Source organism: Triturus cristatus, chromosome 3_1 (assembly GCF_964204655.1).
Source record: "Triturus cristatus chromosome 3_1, aTriCri1.1, whole genome shotgun sequence".
NCBI lineage: Eukaryota > Metazoa > Chordata > Amphibia > Caudata > Salamandridae > Triturus > Triturus cristatus.
In genome coordinates, this window is record NC_140583.1 from 1,024,595,570 (window position 1) to 1,024,615,482 (window position 19,913).

Genomic DNA, 19,913 nt, shown 5'->3' on the forward strand with positions numbered 1-19,913 from the left:
ATGCCCATGTGTGCTGTACACCTAAATGTGTATTAAAAATTGTGCACAGTTGTATTAAGCAGCTATAGAAGCCCTTCGCTGTCTGGCGCTGGTATTTGCGGTTATGGGAGAGAGCTTTGTACAAGGTGTAGCAGAGCCAACTTATCTATCTTATCTTTTGTGCTGATATCAAATACCTTTTAAAGCGGTGTGCTTCCAAATTTTGTTTGAGTGGTCTTTTTAGTGCTCTTAATGCCAATGAAACGGCCTCATCTTACAGTAGGTCAACCACCAATCATCTAGCATTCATGCTAGGGTTCAGTGTATCCTCACTAGGGTGGGCCTAAATCCATCGTTTTCTTGCCCACCATGCTATTCCAGTTTGTGCCCACCCATATGCAAATCAGTCTCGACACTTCTCCCCAAGGCAGCAGTCCAGCCGAAACTGACATCAGAATATTGACTGTCTCTTTGAGCCATGACCAAAGCCTCTAATGCCAGCAAAGCCATTGTCTGTAGATATGACACTCGTCTGATAAATTTATCCAAGCTCTGTCACCCTTTCTGATACAATGTTCCATCCTTTTGTCTCTACATTTCGCTTTAGGCTAAAGGGCAATTGTAGCTCTGAGCTGCAACTTTGTGCATGGTGTTGCGAGCCCCTAACTTCCACGTGGTGTTTTTGGTGGAGTTGGTCATTTCTGGATCCTTTCTCTACCTACAGGGGAGTCATTCACAAAGCCAATGGAGGAGAAGATGTCCCTGGTGACGAGTCGGGTCTCACTGACAGTCAGCCGCGAAGACGATGGGGTGTCTGTGGTCTGCTTAGTGGACCATCCAGCAGTGCAAGACCTACAGATACAGCAGAAACTGAGCGTGCAGTGTGAGTACTGAAAATGGATGGCTTTTACATGCCTTGCATAATCTGTCAGATTATTGTACTTGTGGCCTCTGCAGAAGGCCGTGATCCCTGACAAATGCCATTTAACCTTACAGAGAGCACTAGACAGTGTATTAATTATCTGTTTACATGTGAGTATGAAGGATTATATTGACTTTAATTACTGTATCAAGGTTCAGATTTAAAATCTAGCTCCTTTTCTGATTAGGTGCAGGACCTGTGAGGATGCTGGATGGCTGTAGGACATACCCGTCCTGACTTAAATCAGGGACGTTCTAAGATATTGGACCATTGGAATGTTGGGCGCTCCAATGAAAACAATGGAGTGCTCTGGGATTTTAATGGCCAGTAGAAGCCCGGAGCTCCAACATTGCAATGTTGTCGTTCACAGCTGTTACTGTGGATAAAGGCCTCATGGAACCCAAGGGAATTCAAGCCCCCTTGGGCACCATGATGCCTTAGCTTTATTTGTTAGAACATTCTGTCCTCAAGGGGAAGAATGTTCTTAATAGCCTTGTAGCCCTCCGTAGCTGGGCTACTCTGGCATTAAAGTCCCAAGCTGGCTGGACCAGGCCTTTATTGGTTGTGATATCCCTCTGCTGTATTCTATAAGGCTATATTCGATATTAGGTGTAATGTGTTAGCTGCCACCATGATCATTAACAAACTGGATAACCGTACCATATATTTTCAGACCTTAGAGGTGGCAGAAGTGTGGTATTCAGTGCAATATTAAATAATACATTAATTTTCAAGGAAAGAACCACAGTGCCGTAACAGGCTGGTGAATAACTTGGCGTCATGGTGAAGCCTTGTAGGCATATTTTAATGTACTAACTCAAGTCTGCTTTCCTACTTTTCTGTGATTTTGTGCCCAGCAAAAGCCTTGCACCAAATCCTGTAGTTATGAAGTGTGCTACTGTAAAAGTGCTCCTTGTGTGTAGACACCCACAATGTGTTGGGCAGCACTGTACAGCCAGTCATAATGTTATCGCCGGTGGCACCTACAGTCGCTCAGGCTTTCCAGATGGAGATGCAGATAGACCCAAGTGGAAACCATGTTACATGAGAGATTCTGGAGGGGACACAATCTTAACCACAAATGTAACAAATCATTTTATGAGGAATCTCTTTATTAGTTACTTTTGTTTTATTTGACATATTTAAATTAATGTGGAAAGTTTTGCATACTAACCCACTAAACTGGATTAGGATTAATTTCAGGATTTAAAAGGGGGGTTGTGCTAGTCTGCCAGACCTCTCTACAGTCGTGTTCCTCTGAAGTACACCCGATACTGTAGAGCAGTTGACATCAAATGTTTTACTGCTGGCCCCTTCCCCATCTTGTGTACAATAATGTTATCAGGCTCCTCCGAATTGGCAAAATTATGTTCTCACATTAATCTTCAAAGCATCAAATGCTTTAACCCGTCCAATCATTTTCTGCGTCTGCGAATACGCTTTCTAAGGAAAAGACCAAACTAATGTGCAATAGTGTTTTCAGTTGTTTACACTAGATATATGCAGGGTTGAAGAAAGCCAGCTGATCACTTAGAGGGTCTTGTTTGATTTCACAATAATTCACACATGTGAAATTAAAAAAGAAATATGGTAACAAATGGTGCAAAATGTAGAAGGTGCGTTATAGTGCTTAAAAGAATAATAAATCCATAAATTGTTGTTCAGTGTCTCCTTTAATTTCAGAATATTAAACCCAGCTGACTACAGGGAACATGTCATGCGATACCTCCAGCCAGTCCTAGTGCTTTTTGTCAAAAGCATTTGGCTTGCTGGACATTTTATACTTTCTTTACAGTGTTAAATACAACACACAAGCCCTAAAGTGCAATGTGCTGTTGGTTAAAAGTCTAGGAATGGCTAATGGTGTCTAACTGTAAATGGGATCACTCACTTTCCAGACCCGAATAGATTTAACGAGTCCAACATTTCAGCTCAGTTATCCCTCATAATCCAGTCAAATACATGATTGCCTACATGAGGTTGACCGAATTGTCACCATACATGTTTTTAGAGTGATCCTGAAATGAGAGGCTGAGACGCCAGGGGTGTTTTGGAGGGCTCCATTTGGCACATTCTACCAGCCATGAAGTGACTGACCAAAAAAACGTACTGGTTGCCAATTAGAGGAGAATTTATGGCCACTCCTTTCTTTCTCTAAAAACACAACACTATTTCAGTATGATGTCTGTCTGTGTTCTCAAGGAGCTGTCTAAATGTTCCTATTGACCAAAGTCTGACTGTTTCCCTGACACCAGTGCTTAATTTGAGCCGGTTGTTTGGCACTTAATCAACAGCCGTGTTTTTCATGAGCACCATTTAAGGTCACATTCATTTGTGGTAGGCACCGGGAGATGAAGTGATTTTCCAAAAATCATAGGATGTTAAGCCGACGCTGAGATTCGAACCTGGTTCTTCAGCACCTAAGTCTGCAACTCTGGCCCTTATGCCACATCCTCTCCCCACTTTCATGGTTAGTGGTTGGTTCTGTTTGTGGCAGCCCTAACAGGAGAAATTGGCTGGTGCCAGCTGCCTCCTGATGAGAGCCTTTAAATTTTTACAAATTAACCACTCCCTGGCACCAAGTCGCACCTCCCAAGAGGCCTGTCCCAAGGTTTGAACCTATGCTCTAAGACAAACACCCAGTGTGCGCTCAGCTCAACCACCTTCCAGTTGTTCACCTTTGAGCTTGAACTGTTTGCAATATCTTTCAACAATACACAAGTGCCCTGTTTGAGACATAAGGGAAACTTGTACTGGTGAGAGAACAACCTCGCTGCTCCTGGTTTCATCCAGCAGAGTAACCATCGTATAAATTCTTGGCTGACTAGTGCACTACAATCCCATTTTTCTGAGGACTAAGACGTCTGTTAAAGCTACCCTTTTCCCATTTTGTACACTCTGTAGGGACACTACAAACTTGTACCTGTTCAGTGTGACACATGTGTGGCAAAAACAATCTCCTACATACCACAGATTCCCTTTACACAGTTTTGCCCCCGTTCCCCATGTTTTATGCAAAGCTGTCCTGGTTCCTCACAAGGGAGTAACTTGTTTTCATGCGCATACAACTCCTTTTATTCTCAGTACCTCTCATTAGCTGAAAAACATGTTTCTTTGTGAGTCAGGGTGCTAAGACATGAAAGAGCCCCCGTCCCTGTTATTGTACGCTGGTTTGGAGATGCTAGTTCATGGGGAAAAAGCTGCATAATGGTATAATCCATGATTGACTCTCAATAGAAATTTTTAACCTAGCATACATTTCCTGTATGGAGTTGGGACCATTTCCAGACATCTCAGGGCACCATGGGAACCCTTAAATCAGTACTGCTGCCATGTTTGATTCACGCACATGCTAGCAACCACAGACCCCATGCCACTGATGTCTGCTTCTGGTCAATTTCCTTTCCTCCATCCAGTTCTGGCATAATTTTCTCATGCCTGGTTGTTTTGATTATTGCTTTGAGGCCAGTTCCTTGGGCCCACTGTGCTCTTCCCCGCACAGACATGCAGCTGGCTATGGTAATTTGCATTTTTTGCCACAAGTAATTGTTATTATTCGCCAACTTTTATATTCCATTGCCATGGATATCTCTTCCTAACTCCTGCTGTAATCTCATGGCCGTTTATCTATAGATTGTTCACTTTCTGCCTAGATGTAATCATCAGTTGAGTTTTTTTGCTCCATATGCCAGAAAAGCTTTTTTTTTTTAATTATTTTTTTTTTTAACAAATGTGCGCCTTTCACTTTTGCACTTCGGGCCCATATTCTCCACCTCACTTTTCTCGTGACAAATAGTTTTTTATGCTGTTCTCAATTTTTTACCTTTAAATATTTTGCAGGGACCTTCACCATAGCATAATTGGTAACTATACATTAGTTACTTGGAACCATACAATAATTGCTCTATACTCCTATTATTACAGGCTTTATATAGTGCTTCCTCTATTCATCTGTCCTGATGATGACCTCTTAACTCCCTTTGGGGTCGAAACTCCTTCAAAACTTATTGGCACAAAAACTTTATCAGAACAAACTGGCTTCTAAGGAGCGAGCGTATTCACTGTTAATTTGCCTAAAACTATTAGAGGATGCTCTTTTATATATTGTCTAAACTTTTTTCCTTATTTTGTCTATCGCCATTATTTCTCAATTGCTCACTTTTTTTCTACTCGCCAGCATCCTGTGACCACTTAAACCACTGAGCTCTTTATAAAAGTAATTTTATTATACTGTACCCAAGTATCATTTGTTGTTGAATACTTTGTTGAACATAAATTATTGTTGTGATACATGCGGTCTCACCCATTATACAACTTAGCACACATTCATTGAATTTTAGGATAGATTGTTTAGTCCACGGTCTTCCAGTGGTGGCCGCCACAGAACGGAAGTGGGGGAGTGGGGGGGGGGGGGCAGGGAAGTATGGGGAATGAAGGGAAAACATTTTTTTTTATTTAAACAGACCTGTTCATGTGGCAAACGCAAAAAGCCACCTCAGTGCTTCTCTCCCACAGTATCTGGAAAGCACAGTCTTCCCAGCCAATCCAGACGCTGCTCTCATGCTATGAAAGCAACGTCCGGATTGGTCTGAGTGGCCTTGTCTGCCACTCGAACAGTGCCTAGTGGCCTGCGGCTTTTCTTCAACCCGGCTGTAAACAAAGCTGGGTTGGAGAAATAGAAGTGTGCATGTCTGTTTGGAAGGCCAAACTAACATGCGCATTTCTAAGTGCCCACCACTCCTCCCTTTCATGGCCCGGCCCTGTCCTACACAGGCTTGCCAGCCAGAGCCAGTCACAGAAAAATACAATGATATTATAGTTTTATTATCATTTTATTTTTCTGTGACTGATTTTGACCAGTGGGGCGACGTTTCTCCCCCATTACAGAGGAGCCGCTCCTGCGGTTTTCCAATTTTATAGTAATTTCTAATAACCTGGTTTGACCCTAATGTTTATACTTATTATACCCCTGTCCTCCCCTTGTCCCCTTGTCTCCTAGTTGCTCTGGTGTTTTAAAAATATATGTATATATATATATTTTGCAGATAAAGGGCAGCAAACGGCTAATCAACTCAATTTAGACCCCCTCAAATGGCTACCTCTTGGCACCCCTGTGCAGCCCTAATCACTGGGCAGTCTACGGGGGACTTGGGGTCACTGCTTCATTCTTCTGTCGCTGCCCACTTAACTGCAAATTACCATAGCTACCCAGAATGTGTGAAAACAGACTGAAATATACTTAATTCATTTCATCTGCTTCATTATTTCGCTCCGTTACGCTCCTTTTTTCCTCCTGCAATTTTCATAAAATGGAAAGTATTGTGAAGTAATGTCCCTGTAATTGGAAAACAGAAAAGATCAGATATTGCTTAAATTGGCAGGTGGCAGACTTCCCTGCGTCTCTGCTAATGTGTAATTCATTTATGCAAACTTAATAGACATTAACATTTCTTGTAGGGCATCATTAGCTTCAATAATGCATTGGTACCTTTGCGAGTCCGGATTTACATAAAATAGTGTGTGGGGGGCAGTAGGTGGGGCCAGGGGAGATGAGCACTAATGCAAATGAGATGCAGTAAGAGTCCAGCAGGGGGCAGCTGTGGGGGGTGGCTCATCTGTGGAAGTGTGGCGTCTCATTTGACGTCCATCCTAGGATATTGTTGTGTGCCTTCTCGGGGAAAGAAACGACTTGGGATGTTGTGATGCACTTTTTCTGAGACAACAATAATATACAGAACTGCATTAGGTCTTATTCCAGGATACTGGCCCTGGGCGCCACAGATCTCGGTACTGCAGTGGACCTTCACCTGGAACCACCGTGTCAAGATGTTGTAGTGCAGTGGGCCTTTCTCCGAGATCATGCAAATGTTTTTTTTTACTGTAGTGTAGACCCCCTATCTTGGAATACTGTGCATTTCTGTGCCCCTGTGTTCGGTTACAGTACTGCAGTATGACTTTGAGACCCTACAACACAATACTGTACTGCAGTTTCCATTCATTCAAACAGATATTGGGCTATTACACTGCAGTTTCTTTCAGACACCCCCAGTGTTGGGATATTATGCTGCATTGCCTAGAGCTCGCCTTGTTGGGGTAATAGGGATAATGTAGCGGAGTGTGCACCCCAGAAAACCCTGCTGAATTTGGGATGCTGTATGCCCCTATTTGCCCACAATCTGGAAATACTGAACCACTGTATGCCCCATTTTTGGGTATAGCACTGCAGTGTGCCTTCTCTTTAGGGCCTACAGTAAGGTACTGCACCAGAGTGTGCTTTCAGTGGAGACTAAATTTCCATTTTAGGATTTATATAGTGTGGCGTATCACCCGTGAGGGTATCCAGGCGCTGTCCATGGGCACGCTGTTACATTAAAACACTTGTTCTGGATACTGCAATGTAGGGTACTTTTCCCCTGATGCCCCCTATACCCAAACACTGTACTGCTGCGTGCCCTCTTTGACCGCCCCAATGTTGGGATCCTGTAATGCAGTGTGGCCTAAGTATAACCCATGTTGTGTCTTGTGCAGCACTGCTTGTTCCTGAATCTCCAAAAAACAGCGGTGTGGCCTCATGAGACCCTGTTAGACTGCAGCACTGTAGCAAGTCTTCGCCTAGACCCTCACTTTGAGTTGCAGTCTTCCTCTTGGACACAAACGCAAGGGTTCTGCTGTGTAACTTCCTATTGAACATGTGCATGCCACTGTACTGGAGTGTCTTACAGGAGTTAATGTAATACTGAACTGCAGTGTGCCATTTCTTGAAGGTCCATTTTTGGCTTACTCTAAACGGCCGGCTTTAGGGCAGTGCAACCGGCGCGGCCGCGCTGGGCGCTGACCTCAGGGAGGGGCACTGTGTTTAGCAATAACTTATTGTAGACATGAAGAACACCTTTGCCTGGTGGTAGTTAGACAATCCGAGGAGGCGGTCATGGGATGCAGGGACGCCAAAAATGATTTTCGCACCGGGCGCCACTAGCGCTAAAGCTCGCCCTGCTCTAATATCTTGTCTGTGATCCCCACTTTGAGTACGCTAAAGTAGTGCTTCTCCACAGTCATGCCAGGAATTCATACAGAGACCCCATATTGCTGTACTGAGTCTTTCCACATGCCCCATACAGCTGCAGTGTCTCCATGTGCAACAATGAGAAACCCATAATGTATACTATGAGACCGCATGCTTAGCCATGCACCCCAAGGGTACAAGTCAGTGCTACTGGAATACCCAGCTGTACCCCTGTCACTGTAGTATGCCTGCCCCTTAGACTTGCATATTAATCTATTTTACAGCAATGTAGTTGTGTTAAAATACCATCCTGCAGTGTGGCTTCACTTTAGGCCCATGTTAAGATGTTATACTGGCGCGTCTTGGCCTTCCCACCGCATCTGCTGTGTTTGAATAGTGCACTGAAGGGTTTCCTCCTGTGTTAGGTTGCTATACTATGGTTTCTCCCCCCCCGGGGTGCCTTAAAATGAGGTAGTGTGCTGCTGTGCGGTGTTCTCCCACAAATACCCATATTACAGTGCTCTAATGCAGTGTCTGTCCCTTGGACGTCCATGCCAGGATACTGGATGAGTATTGTGGTGGGATACTTGACTGTATTGAATCCCCAGTACCCCCCTCCGGTTGAGGCATGGTACTGCACAGTTTGAGCGACACATCGCCAATTTGAATTCTGGTCTGCAACATCTCACCCAGAGACTCTCCATAATAGGATACGCAGTGTAGAGCATCTCTTCAAAGGATGCGTGTTTCCGGTTCAGGGAAAGCCTGCCTTGGCAGTTTGCACTGGACTGTTCCCATGAGGCAAAGGGTCAAGACTGATTTGTATATAGCTGCGTCTGAACTGAGGTGGCGAAGTGAGCTAAAGAACAATGATGGATGAAGCGCTGAAACTTTTCAGACATTCACCCCCAATCACAGATCTGGGTAGAACCCATCATCTCCTTGTGTTTGCTGTGTAGAGCATCTCCCCGAGATTCTTTGTGGCTCTAATGTACTGACCCTCCCCACCCAGACCACCCTAAGGTTAGGATACTGCACTGCATTTCCAAAACACCCTGATGTTTGGATGCTAACCTCAATATGGTTCCCCTGCCACCCCTCTACCGCAAAGTTAGGATTCTGACTTGCACTGCCTCCCAGAGACCCCCATGTCGAGGTACCATGCTGCAGCATTCTCCGTATTCCTCTTGTTAGAAGATTGTACCCTGGAATCTCTCCGATAGCACCGCATGTTGGAAAACTATTCTGCACTACCTTTCCCAGAGATTCTAAGTAATAGAGTATTGTCTCCCCCAGCGACCCTTTGTGAGTTTACTATATTCATTTGGCTCCCTAGATGCCCCCCATATAAAGAGAGTGCACTCCGTAACGCCAAATAAGACACTGGCATTAGGCTATTGCACCACAGGGTACTTACCCAGTGACCACCCCTCCTCCCCACTTCATGCTAGGATACTGAACTGCAGTGCAGTCTCTTACCCAGAGCCTCTTTTTTTAGAATTCTTCAGAAGATCCCTTCCCCCAGTGTTATAGTGAACTGCAGGATCTCTCCCCTGAACCCTAATCTTTGAATACTGCACTGCAGTATTCCACCACAATGCTAATCTGTTGAGGCACTTTACTGAACTCTCTCTCTCTTCACAGAAGCCCCACACCCATGTGCATTTATTGTGCCGCAGAGTCTCCCCCCAAACACACCCATGCTAGGATATTGTACTGTTGGGTCTGTTCCCAGTTTACCTGCGATAGGCTACTTCACTGAAGTCCCTCACCCCACCCCACCCCAACCCCTACCCTGGCAGGCTCTCCCCACCCATCAATGTTGGGATATTGTAATGTCTTCCCCAGAAGCTGGGACACTGCACTGCTGAGTCTGTCCCCAGATGCCACTTGATGAAATAGTTTACTGAAGGGTCTCTCCACATAAGCCCCCACGTGCCGATGTTGTTCTGAAGTGCTGCTCCCCACAGCCACTGTTTAGCAGTACTGCGCTACAGTGTGTCTCTTCAGAGACCTCATGTTGGGCCTGTACTCCTCACTATATTGCATGTGTTCTATCACATGGAAATATTGCATCCACTACACCAATCTAGCCACTATGTTACAAGTTATGTATCAAGTGCATATCAATATTAATAACATACTTCTCTTAATGATATAGTGAATGCATTGTGTTTGTATGTCGATATTAATGACCTCACTGTGGTGGTATTGCACCCATTGGCAAATTTTACTGGAGTCTCTCAACAGAGACCCAGGGGCGTAACACAGGTCCCCGTGGTGCGGGGGTGCAGCCCTTTAAGGTGTTCCCCATTCAGCCCAAGGTCAATGAATATCTGAGATATGGATGATTCCAGGGCCATTCATTAGTTATGAGGTGGAACCATAATTTTGCGTTACGCCACAGAGTTGTATATTGTACTGTGGTGTCCCTTTGCTACTACACTCCCCTGCAGTGTCCGTTCCCAGAGATCCAGTGTTCAAATACTGGGTCTGTGTGCACACCCTTGAAACCCTCATATGTTTTTGCACACGCAACAACATTCCCCAACTCCTGACACACTGAATCCGTATAGCCAAGACTTGCCTATGGTGTACTTAGAGTCTGAGGATTCTGCTCTGAACACCACTTCATCTAGTGCTCTCCTACAACAGAACAGAGAGAAACCAATGCCGTGGCAGCACTCAAAGTAAACGTATCCACCTAGGCTTCTTGGTCAGCACCACTTATTACCTGATTTTGGTCTTCAGACCTGCTTGCTTTCCCTAGATACAAAGTCACCCCAATCTTTGCTCTTCGGGCATGCTTGTTTTCAGAGGTGTTAAAGTAACACTGCTCTTGTGTGATCACACGTCGGCTTTCACCAATGAGTAAAGCCACATCATCCTTGTGTTTCAAACGTGTGCCTCCACTTGGGTGAAAACTACCTCATTCTTGGGTTTTCAGGCATGTGTGCCTTCACTGATAAGAACCACCTTATTCTTGGGTTTTCAGGCGAGTCTGCTTTCACTGATGATGATAAACCACCTTATGCTTGGGTTTTCAGGCGTATGTGCCTTCACTGGTGCTCTGAACCACCTTATTCTTCGGTTTTCAGGTGAGTGTGCTTTCACTGATGCTGTCAACAACCTTATTCTTGGTTTTTCAGGCATGTGTGCTTTCACTGATGATGAGAACCACCTTATTCTTAGGATTTCAGGCGTGTGTGCTTTCACTGATAACCACCTTATTCTTGGGGTTTCAGCAATGTGTGCTTTCGCTGTAAGTTGCAGCATTCTTGGGTCTTCGGACACAGCTTTCACTATTAAAAAATCACACAATTCTATTATCTTCAGAATGCTGGATTCTAAGGGTGAGTTGGCATGTGCTAATTTTGCATTTTTCCAGGAGGCTACAGCAGAGAGAGATGCTTTCAAAGCAGGAGGGTCTGCCACGAGCCAACCTTGCAAGCCAAAGTAACAAAGCAGGCTCCCAAAATTGCACTACCAATTGGTTATCCAACTTTATTGAAATTCTTTATTATGATGCCGTTCCCAGCATGCTTTCCAGACATCTCCTCTGTCCGGAGATATGTGAATGCACTTACCGTCCCGGATATCCATTATCTAGCAAATAGTCCCCAAGATGCAATAATGTTTGTTGCCAATTAAGTGCTGCAAATCCACATTTAAAAAAAATAAACTTATCATACTTATTCTACTTATTTCAAAATTGACTGAATTAAAAAAGGCATATGTCACCATCCATTCTGCATTTATCAACTGCAGAATTCGCTGTATACCGATTGACACAAACTCCAATGCATTTCAGATACAGTCCTCCATCAGGAAGTACACTAAAAGAATCATATCACAGTAACTGCAACAAAAGAAACGGGAAATATACATTAGACGGAAGACCAAAACGTGACTCAATAACCTTTTGAAAAATACCTGATGAATTATCTTCAGTATTAAAAACGTGCATCAACAACTTTTAGCGTATCAAATTAGCTTATTAATCACAAAACTATCAACACACCACTGTCAACACAACATGATCAAACAATGTAAAAAAAGTAATTTGTCAATACAGTATCGCGCATGCACCTATGAAATCCATGGTGGAAGCATACATTAGTTTGCCAATCAATACTGAACTATAACAACTCAGATTTCATAGCCAGATAATAAGTAATCGCTATACTACGTGAAAAGGCCAGAATGCTGGCACCCTGTGGGAGCGAGGCTGTAGCCAGTCTTCCCCTGGGTAACTTCGCACAATGGAACGGGACAGGATAGGTAGTTTTAAGGTTTTTTTGGGCGGGGCTTAGCGGTAGGCTATATAGGTAGGATTTTGGGTGGGAAGGCACGTGCTATTGCGTGTAGTAATATTTGTGTCCCACCCACTCAGGAAGGAATGCATTTTGTTTTCCTTCATATGGTCCATTAATTTTGCAGAAATTGTTAAATCTCTATGGTAACATTTTTGAAAGTTGATGGGGGGGGGGGGGGAGAAATGTTATTTTTGCCACAATAAGGCAGGTTGTAGTGTTTTTGTGTTTATTTAGGTGGTCTTTTGAGGGGGTGGACAGTCTAGAGCGGGCTTATTCATCTCATGGGGGGAGGGGAGGACAGAACACAGGAGGTGAAGAGTAAAAGATGTGGTCTTGAACAACACTAGAGCAGCTGCTTGGGAATGCTTCATGGGGGGAGATCGTGAGATTGTGGTATGCAAGGAAAAGGCTGTGAATAAAGGAAGAATGGGAAAAGGTGGAAGAGCATGGGGTTTTTTCTTGAACCAATGTTGGATAAATGGGGGAGTTTAAGGGTGAGGGGTGAGCATTTAGATTTTTGTGCATTTGTAAGTTTGAGATATTTACTATGTTTTATATTCATCAAGTTTATTCTACATGCCGGTCTTAAAGTGACATTTTTTGCTAATAAAGGAAATAGTGCTATGTGATTTAGTGTGGGAAGCCCCCATGCCTCCACCCTGGTCGTCCGCTTCTCCAGTCTGGGTATGGTTTGAACATTTATGTAAGGGCTGATTTTGGTTTCTAGTTCGGCCCTGCTTCCCTCCTCTATTGTGAAAGATATGCCATTTTCAGATTTCACCAGGACCGAGAGCCATGCTGCTGCATGCCCAGAGTCGACTGACGTAGGTGACCTGGGCCCAGCTGTCAATCTTTAGGGGGCTCGTGGAACTGTGTGCATTTTGGTACTGCAGAAAGTGGGTCCCTCTACCTTGGCTCCAGTGATTCCCTTGAAAGCCCAATTAGTCATTTTTTTTTAGAGAGCCAAAGTTACTACCCTATCAGCCCATTTACACACAAAGAAGCTATTGCAGCACACCCATACCAAATAACGTAATTCCAAAACCAGTATTGGACAAGTATTAAATAAATGCCATAGTCATACTATTTCCTACACGCATGAGGATAATAGAATGACACATGGTACGTAAAGCATTCAGATAGTCCAAAAAGTAATCAGTTGAGAATTCCTTGTCTTTTTATTGGGTTCTTAAAGATTCCCAGCACACGATTAGCTGACACGTGTTTCGTCTGTACTCAGACTTTTTCAAGGCACAATGGGAATATCGATGAAATATAATCTGATGCGGATCTGTCCAGGCAGTACGTCTGATGGTGTATTCCAATGTCCACAAAATAAATACGTTGTGTCTGATGGTCTTACAAAAAGAACAACTGTAGTACGTCACCTAACACAATAAGGAGTCACAAGTTCCAATTGAGGAGTTGTACGCTGCACCGGTCTAAACCCATGAATTTTGTCATTCGTGTTTGCAATAAATTAAAGGAATTAGTATTATTTCTTTGGTCCAATGTATACCATGTATCATGTATGAAGCATGAGGCACAACCCTGGTAAGTATGCAACCTCAAGACTATAGTATCTCCACACCAAGCGCACGTGTAAACGCTCTACATTGCGAGCAAGCGCACCTGCAGTAGCGGATGCTGGATCCGCACGTGCCGTCCGCCCGCTTTCGGACACGCCTGCTTTGCTGGCGGGTGCCTGTACGTTCAGGTTTGCTTTCACAGTTAGGGTGATGGGGAAAGGTGGTGAACTGGAATATACAGCCTGTCAGTCTTCATTCGCTCGCCTGGCACTGCTAGAAATGGAAAATGGAAATAGCATTTCTGTTGACCGCGCTCCCTGATGCAGGCCGGCCGTCCTCACAATCACTTACAGCCGCTTGAACGAACGGCTGATGTGTGTGGGTGGAGAATGCAGTCAGGAGACAGAGTAGCCGGGCAGCGGAGGGGAGTGCGCTGGATGTTAACGGGAATATTGCCCTTTAGAAATGCATTTGAACATGTACAGACTGAGCAGCTTTTTTTTTCATTTCTCATTCTCAATTTTCTGTCACAGTTGCATGCTTGCTTCTCGAGCTCCCTTCTGTGTATTTCTGGTCACTGGTCTCTTGATATGAGTCACTGGTCTCCTGACACGGACTCCCAGGCCCAGTTGGTGTTATGTACATGGTTTTAGAAATGCACGGCTGTCCGCTCTTTCTAAGCTCTAAAACGTGATTAAATAGTGAAGAAATCAAATTCTGCAATCAAGCTTGCTGTAGGTGATGTTTTTTTTTTTTAGATGATTGTGGTGAGGTATGGGTGCATTTTGGTGTTGTGCTGCTATCGGATGCCCAAGAAAAGACCCTGAGAAAAGAAATAGCCCAGCTCACAACTTAATAGATTGGTGGAACCCCAAAAGGGAATGCCATGGGGGGTGTGCCGCCGTTAAATTTCTCATGTTTTAAATGTATTGGATCAATAGAATTGCCAGGAAGCAATGCCCTTGGAACCTATCTGAGATGAGTGTTGAGAATATGTACCTTCCCCCCTCCCCCCCCGAGGGTCACTATTATTGAATGTGACCAGTTGCCCCTGCAATGGGCGTGTACTTGTCAGATTTTTTCTGGCACTGGCGTAACGAAACTCGAGGGGGCCTCCCTGCAGGGTACGTGGATGGGCCCCCTCTGGGCTCAATCAGGAACTCTGCAGCCAGAGTGTTGTGCTGAGGGGGCCCCCTGGAGCTTGGGGGCCCACCGCGTCGCGGGGGCCTGTGTTATGCCCCTGTGTTCTGGATACCTGGTTGAAGATGCTCTGCTATCCAGTGGTGGGAAGCCAGTTTTGAGGTAGGATTCTTAGACATGAAAAGATGGTAATCGTGAAAATCATCTGTATAAAAGGAAGGTTTGTAATTGAGACTCCTGATTTTATGGTTTTTATTTTTTTAACATTTTCGTCTGTATTTATACATATATTTCTTTTGGCCATCTTGTTGGTATTTATCCATTTGTTTTGAGGATAAATGGAGCTGTAAAATGGTATATTTCCACAATTATCTAAGTCTTGAATGTGCACTCATAAATGGATGCCTATCGCAGTTTAGCAAGTTAAGCAGCACGTATAACAAATTACTCACAGGTACATATTAGCATTATACTACAAATATATGTTAACATATGACTATTTAAGGAAATCTCATCCGTTTTTAGGTCTTGCGACCTGCGTTGCACTGCACAGCAGTGCTAGGGCAGGTCGCGAGACCTTTAGTAGGTGAAAAAACGGGGAATGTGAGCTAACCTAGGAATCGCACACGCTCGTGCGTGTGCGTTTCCTTTTGAGCTCCCCCATTGGCCTTTGCATGCGTCGTATTCTAAAAGACTGCACGCAATTGGCCCGAGGCGCGCATAGCTCCTCCCATGACCTATTGGTGTCTATTACGCGTACCAAGTGCGTAATAGACACCAATAGGCTGTGGGAGGAGCTATGATTGTGCCCAGACACAGGCGTGATGCGCGCCACTTTACTTTTGGCATAATCGAGCACCCGCGCTTTACTTATGACATTAAAAGTAAAGCGTGGGTGCCGCGATTATACCAAAGGTAAAGAAATCGATTCTTTTTCTATTTCTTTACTTTTGGTATAATCGTGGCACCCGCGCTTTACTTTTAATGTTATAAGTAAAGCGCGGGTGCCGTGATTGTGAGTTACAAAATGTTTGGGTTTTGGGGTCTCTTCCCCACATCCCTTCTGCTGCCAATTAACCATGCATTTTAAAAATTACACCTTAAAACCGCGGAATGAGAATTGCACTACAATACTCCAGATTCTGCGTTTCTGCAGACTAATGCACTTTAGAAAACAGATCGGCCTAGCATGAAGTTGCCTGTTGACAGATTGAACCTCCACCTCTTCTTTCTTAAATTGTGTTCATAGAAAGCCCATAAAACAACAAGCATTTGCAATGCAATAGGTCTCGCAATATTAAAGTTTGAGCTATTGGCATTGCTAAATAGTGCAACACCAATAGCTCAATCTTTAATAATGCGAGACCTATTGCATTGCAAATGCTTGTTTTTTATTAACTCTCCATGCTGTTCATCTGCTCAGCTGTTGCATGGAAATCGTGAAGGACAGCATGGAAAGTCTCTCACAACAAGCACCATTTTCAGTATTTTTCCACTTTTTAAAATAAATACAGACAGGAAACACATTTTCTGTCTATCTGTAAAAATCAGTAAAAATGGAAAACCGTGAGCCTTATTTGTAATTGTGCCAAAGGAGGAACACTTATTGGATCAGCGAGTCCAGTTTAATAGTGTTTACCTCATGTTTTATAGAAAGCAAGCCTCTTCGAGCAGAATGCAATAATCTTCACAACTCAGCCTCCTAAAAATCAAAGTGACTCGTCCAATAATAGTAGGGGTTCTTTCAAATGGTTTACTTTTCTAAATGGGTGAAAGATTACCATCCACCAAATGAGGACCTTTCACCACAGCCCCGTTCCAACATGGCTGCCACACCTTCATGAAACCAGGAAGGCTAACTGGCCCCAATCCTCACCGGTTTATCTACCCACTGTTTTTGCACACCTAACTACAGTCATACAATTCTTAACAAGCCACAGATTCAATGCATTTTTGTTGTTTTTTTTTTTATTGAAAATATGGCATATTATGCCCGCATGGCACTTAATGGAAGTACATATTGGAGGCACTGCTGTATCAAGGAGGCCCTATTCTACTAAACGTTACCAGTTATTGTAACTATTGCTTGCTTAACAGGGCAATTTATCTATGCCTGTTACTTGCACTGATGTAACTCCACCTGCACGTGCAGTGTTAACGGACTCCAGGTAACCGCTGTGCGCCTCCCCTGAGCCGGGAAGTGGTGTAGAACTTCGTTACCGCTCAGCCATGTGCACACTCTGCCCTTCTCTTAATGAGCACTGTTTCTGGTCGAATGGAGACATTAATTGCACGGTGTGCACCGGAGTGATTAACGCTGAGGTAATTCATCGCCATGAGATTTTGCACATAAATGGATAAGTTGTTTGATGCAGCGTGAGGTCGACCCCTTTCAACGTTACCGCATTGCTCCCTTTTTTCCCCACTTTGCATATTGTATGTGAGAGAAGCAGCGGATTCAGCAAAGTGTTTCGTGATTTGATTTTCTGGGGCATTAACCGCTCCCCTTTGCCTCATTTCGTAGCAGGACGCTCATTTTTGGTACGTTAAGATGCTGTTCACGCAGAGGACGGTGGATAGATGGTTGCACCCAAGTTATTGCACCTGCTGCCCGAACTCCCAAAGCATGGACATGTTGACTCCGACCCCAGGCAGGATCTTCCTGCAAAGCCTCGTGCTTTCCTTGTTAATGTTTATTCCGCATGATGTGAAGGTTTCTTATGAGATTTTAATTTACGCGAAGGCCTGGGTGTCCATGGGTCCAATATCTAATCCAGTGTATGGTAATGCTGTCCAAAGTTCGAAAAAGCATCAAATTAACTGTGTGTGTGTGTTTGTGTGGAACTGCTAAATGTAGAATTCTGAACCCAGCTTGATGTCGTGTCGAGCGACTCTTCATTAAACTCTAGAACCCTCTTACAGTTTTGTCAAGATAATCTCTGTATCCAGCTCTGGCACCACTACATGGCCATGTTAGGAGTTCCTGAGCACACGAGCAAAGGGTCCTATCTCAAGCTACTTGGTATGGAGTTCTCAACCCAGCTGGTCCATAGTGGCATCTCTTCTGTACGGTTCGGTAGTGAAAGCAGGGTAGGGTCATGTCCAGAGAGTCATGATATTGAATGTTGTGCTCTACAGTATTTCCCCCCCCCCCCCCCCATGCTGGCTCTACCAGACTTGAATGCATTTCACCTGTCTCTTGCTTTCTTTTGGCACCACCCGGCATTTATTGGACTTCCTTTGAGCCTCCCAGCAGGTGGTGTAAATTTTGCCTTTGTTTTTATTGGGGTGCCATCTGAAGGAATCGGTCTGTGGGGCTTGGCCCTCGCTCCAGATAAAGAGTGGCTGTTGATTGTGTTCTCAGTGGGTAGCAGCGTTGGCACATAATTGTACACGCTTTTGGACCATTGGGGTAGGCCACCATGTGAAATTGACCATGAGGACTTTGCCACATCTAGTTAAAAATACAAGACAAGCGGTTTTGGGGATGTCTGGAGTTTCGTGGATTGACGAGTAAGGGACTGTCTCTGGATAGAAATGTTCCCCATTAATATGCACTTATCAAGTCAATTTTTTGGTGCTATACGGTTGAAAAGACCCTGCTTTGATGTGGGCAGGGTCTTGTGTTCATGTCCATGTGTTCAAGTGGAACATCTTTGACTTTCAATTGCCTACAAGAAAGCGGAGTAAATCCTCTGAATTGTATTTCCTCAATCTAGTTGGTATCAATATCTGAGTTCATTTAACTTTAGTTTACACAACCTGCTCTCATATCAGCCTATAGACCATCCTTGGCTCTTAGGGAAAGATCTTGACAGTAAACTTTAACTTAATTTCCTTCGGCAGGTGACAGCTCATCGCCATACACCCTCATGCAGAGATCAGCTTGTCACATTTCAGGATTGAAATGTTACTCTGGTGCTGGTGTTTAGCTCACATTCCTTTCTGGTCCGTGCCCTATTGCGATTTAAAGTTTAAATAACTGCAAATGCCCGAATACTAAGTGATCCGAACTAACAGCCCAGGTCTGGCTGAACATCTTGCACTGGATGTATGAAGACAATTGGCGCTCTGTTCTTGTCTACGGGGTGTGCCGACTCGTCTAGGAGACTTTGGTGTAACTTTATTGTAACTGGAATAGGCTGTACCTAGACCACAGGCTTGTGGCTCTGAACCCTTGCACACTCTGTGTAAGTCTATGCACGGCTGCATGTATTTCTGTAGCTTCTTTCGTCTGTCACCTCTCTCCATTAGGAGAGGGCGTGCACATCAGCAAGCAGCTTAGACAGAGAAGAAAGACTAGAAGATAGTGGAGAAAACGGATTACTGGGGCCCCTGCATTAGGAAGGGCCAAACTGAGCCCTTGCCCTCTGCTGTGGACAGCACGTGTATACAGCGCCAGGTTTAGCACTGGTGGCACCCAGTACAATCTTTTTTAGCCCCCCCCCCCCCCATGCCCCTTATCTCTCCATTACCCCCTTTAACATGCATTTAATTTGTTTTAAAGCACTAGTAAAGTCTCGCTTTACTAATCCACTCCGCTATCCCCACAGAACACAGATCTCCTCTTTGCAGCAGGCATATTAACCCTCTGCACTACCTTATGTTCATTCCAAACTGCCATTTGACAATTTTCCGATATTTCTCTCTAGCAGGAACATTAATCACAAGATTTATATTGACATTTACTGCTGCTTGGAAGTTGGATGCACTAGGAACTCTGCATCATGTGCTTTTAAATCGTAAGTCATTGCTAAGCGCAGCACCCCCTCCCCTCCAAGGTCAGGGCCCGCCTTCCAGGTCAGCGCCCAGTGCGGCCGCACCCTTCGCATCCCCCTAAAGCCGACTCTGTATGTATAGCTGTTTAATCGGAGTATTCAGCCTATAAAAGGGGTTGAAGCGAACATAAGTTTGGGTGGTGTCACCAACTATGACTTTGAATTTTTTCCTCGCTAAACTGACATTGTGGACGGCTTGCCTCTCAAAAGACGTAATGGCCTGGCCTTCTTTGCAGAGGGACTGAC

The 19,913-nt window shown here is 44.4% G+C and overlaps 1 protein-coding gene across 9 annotated transcripts in view; it reads left to right on the top strand.

The window, feature by feature from the left end:
* CADM1 (cell adhesion molecule 1) overlaps positions 1-19,913 on the top strand; it is a 641,657-nt gene that overhangs the window by 528,854 nt on the left and 92,890 nt on the right. For all 9 annotated transcript variants that reach the window (XM_085645728.1, XM_085645731.1, XM_085645724.1 and 6 more), the window contains one exon: positions 704-862. In XM_085645728.1, the coding sequence (XP_085501854.1) occupies positions 704-862 (159 nt within the window). The remainder of the gene's footprint in view (positions 1-703; positions 863-19,913) is intronic.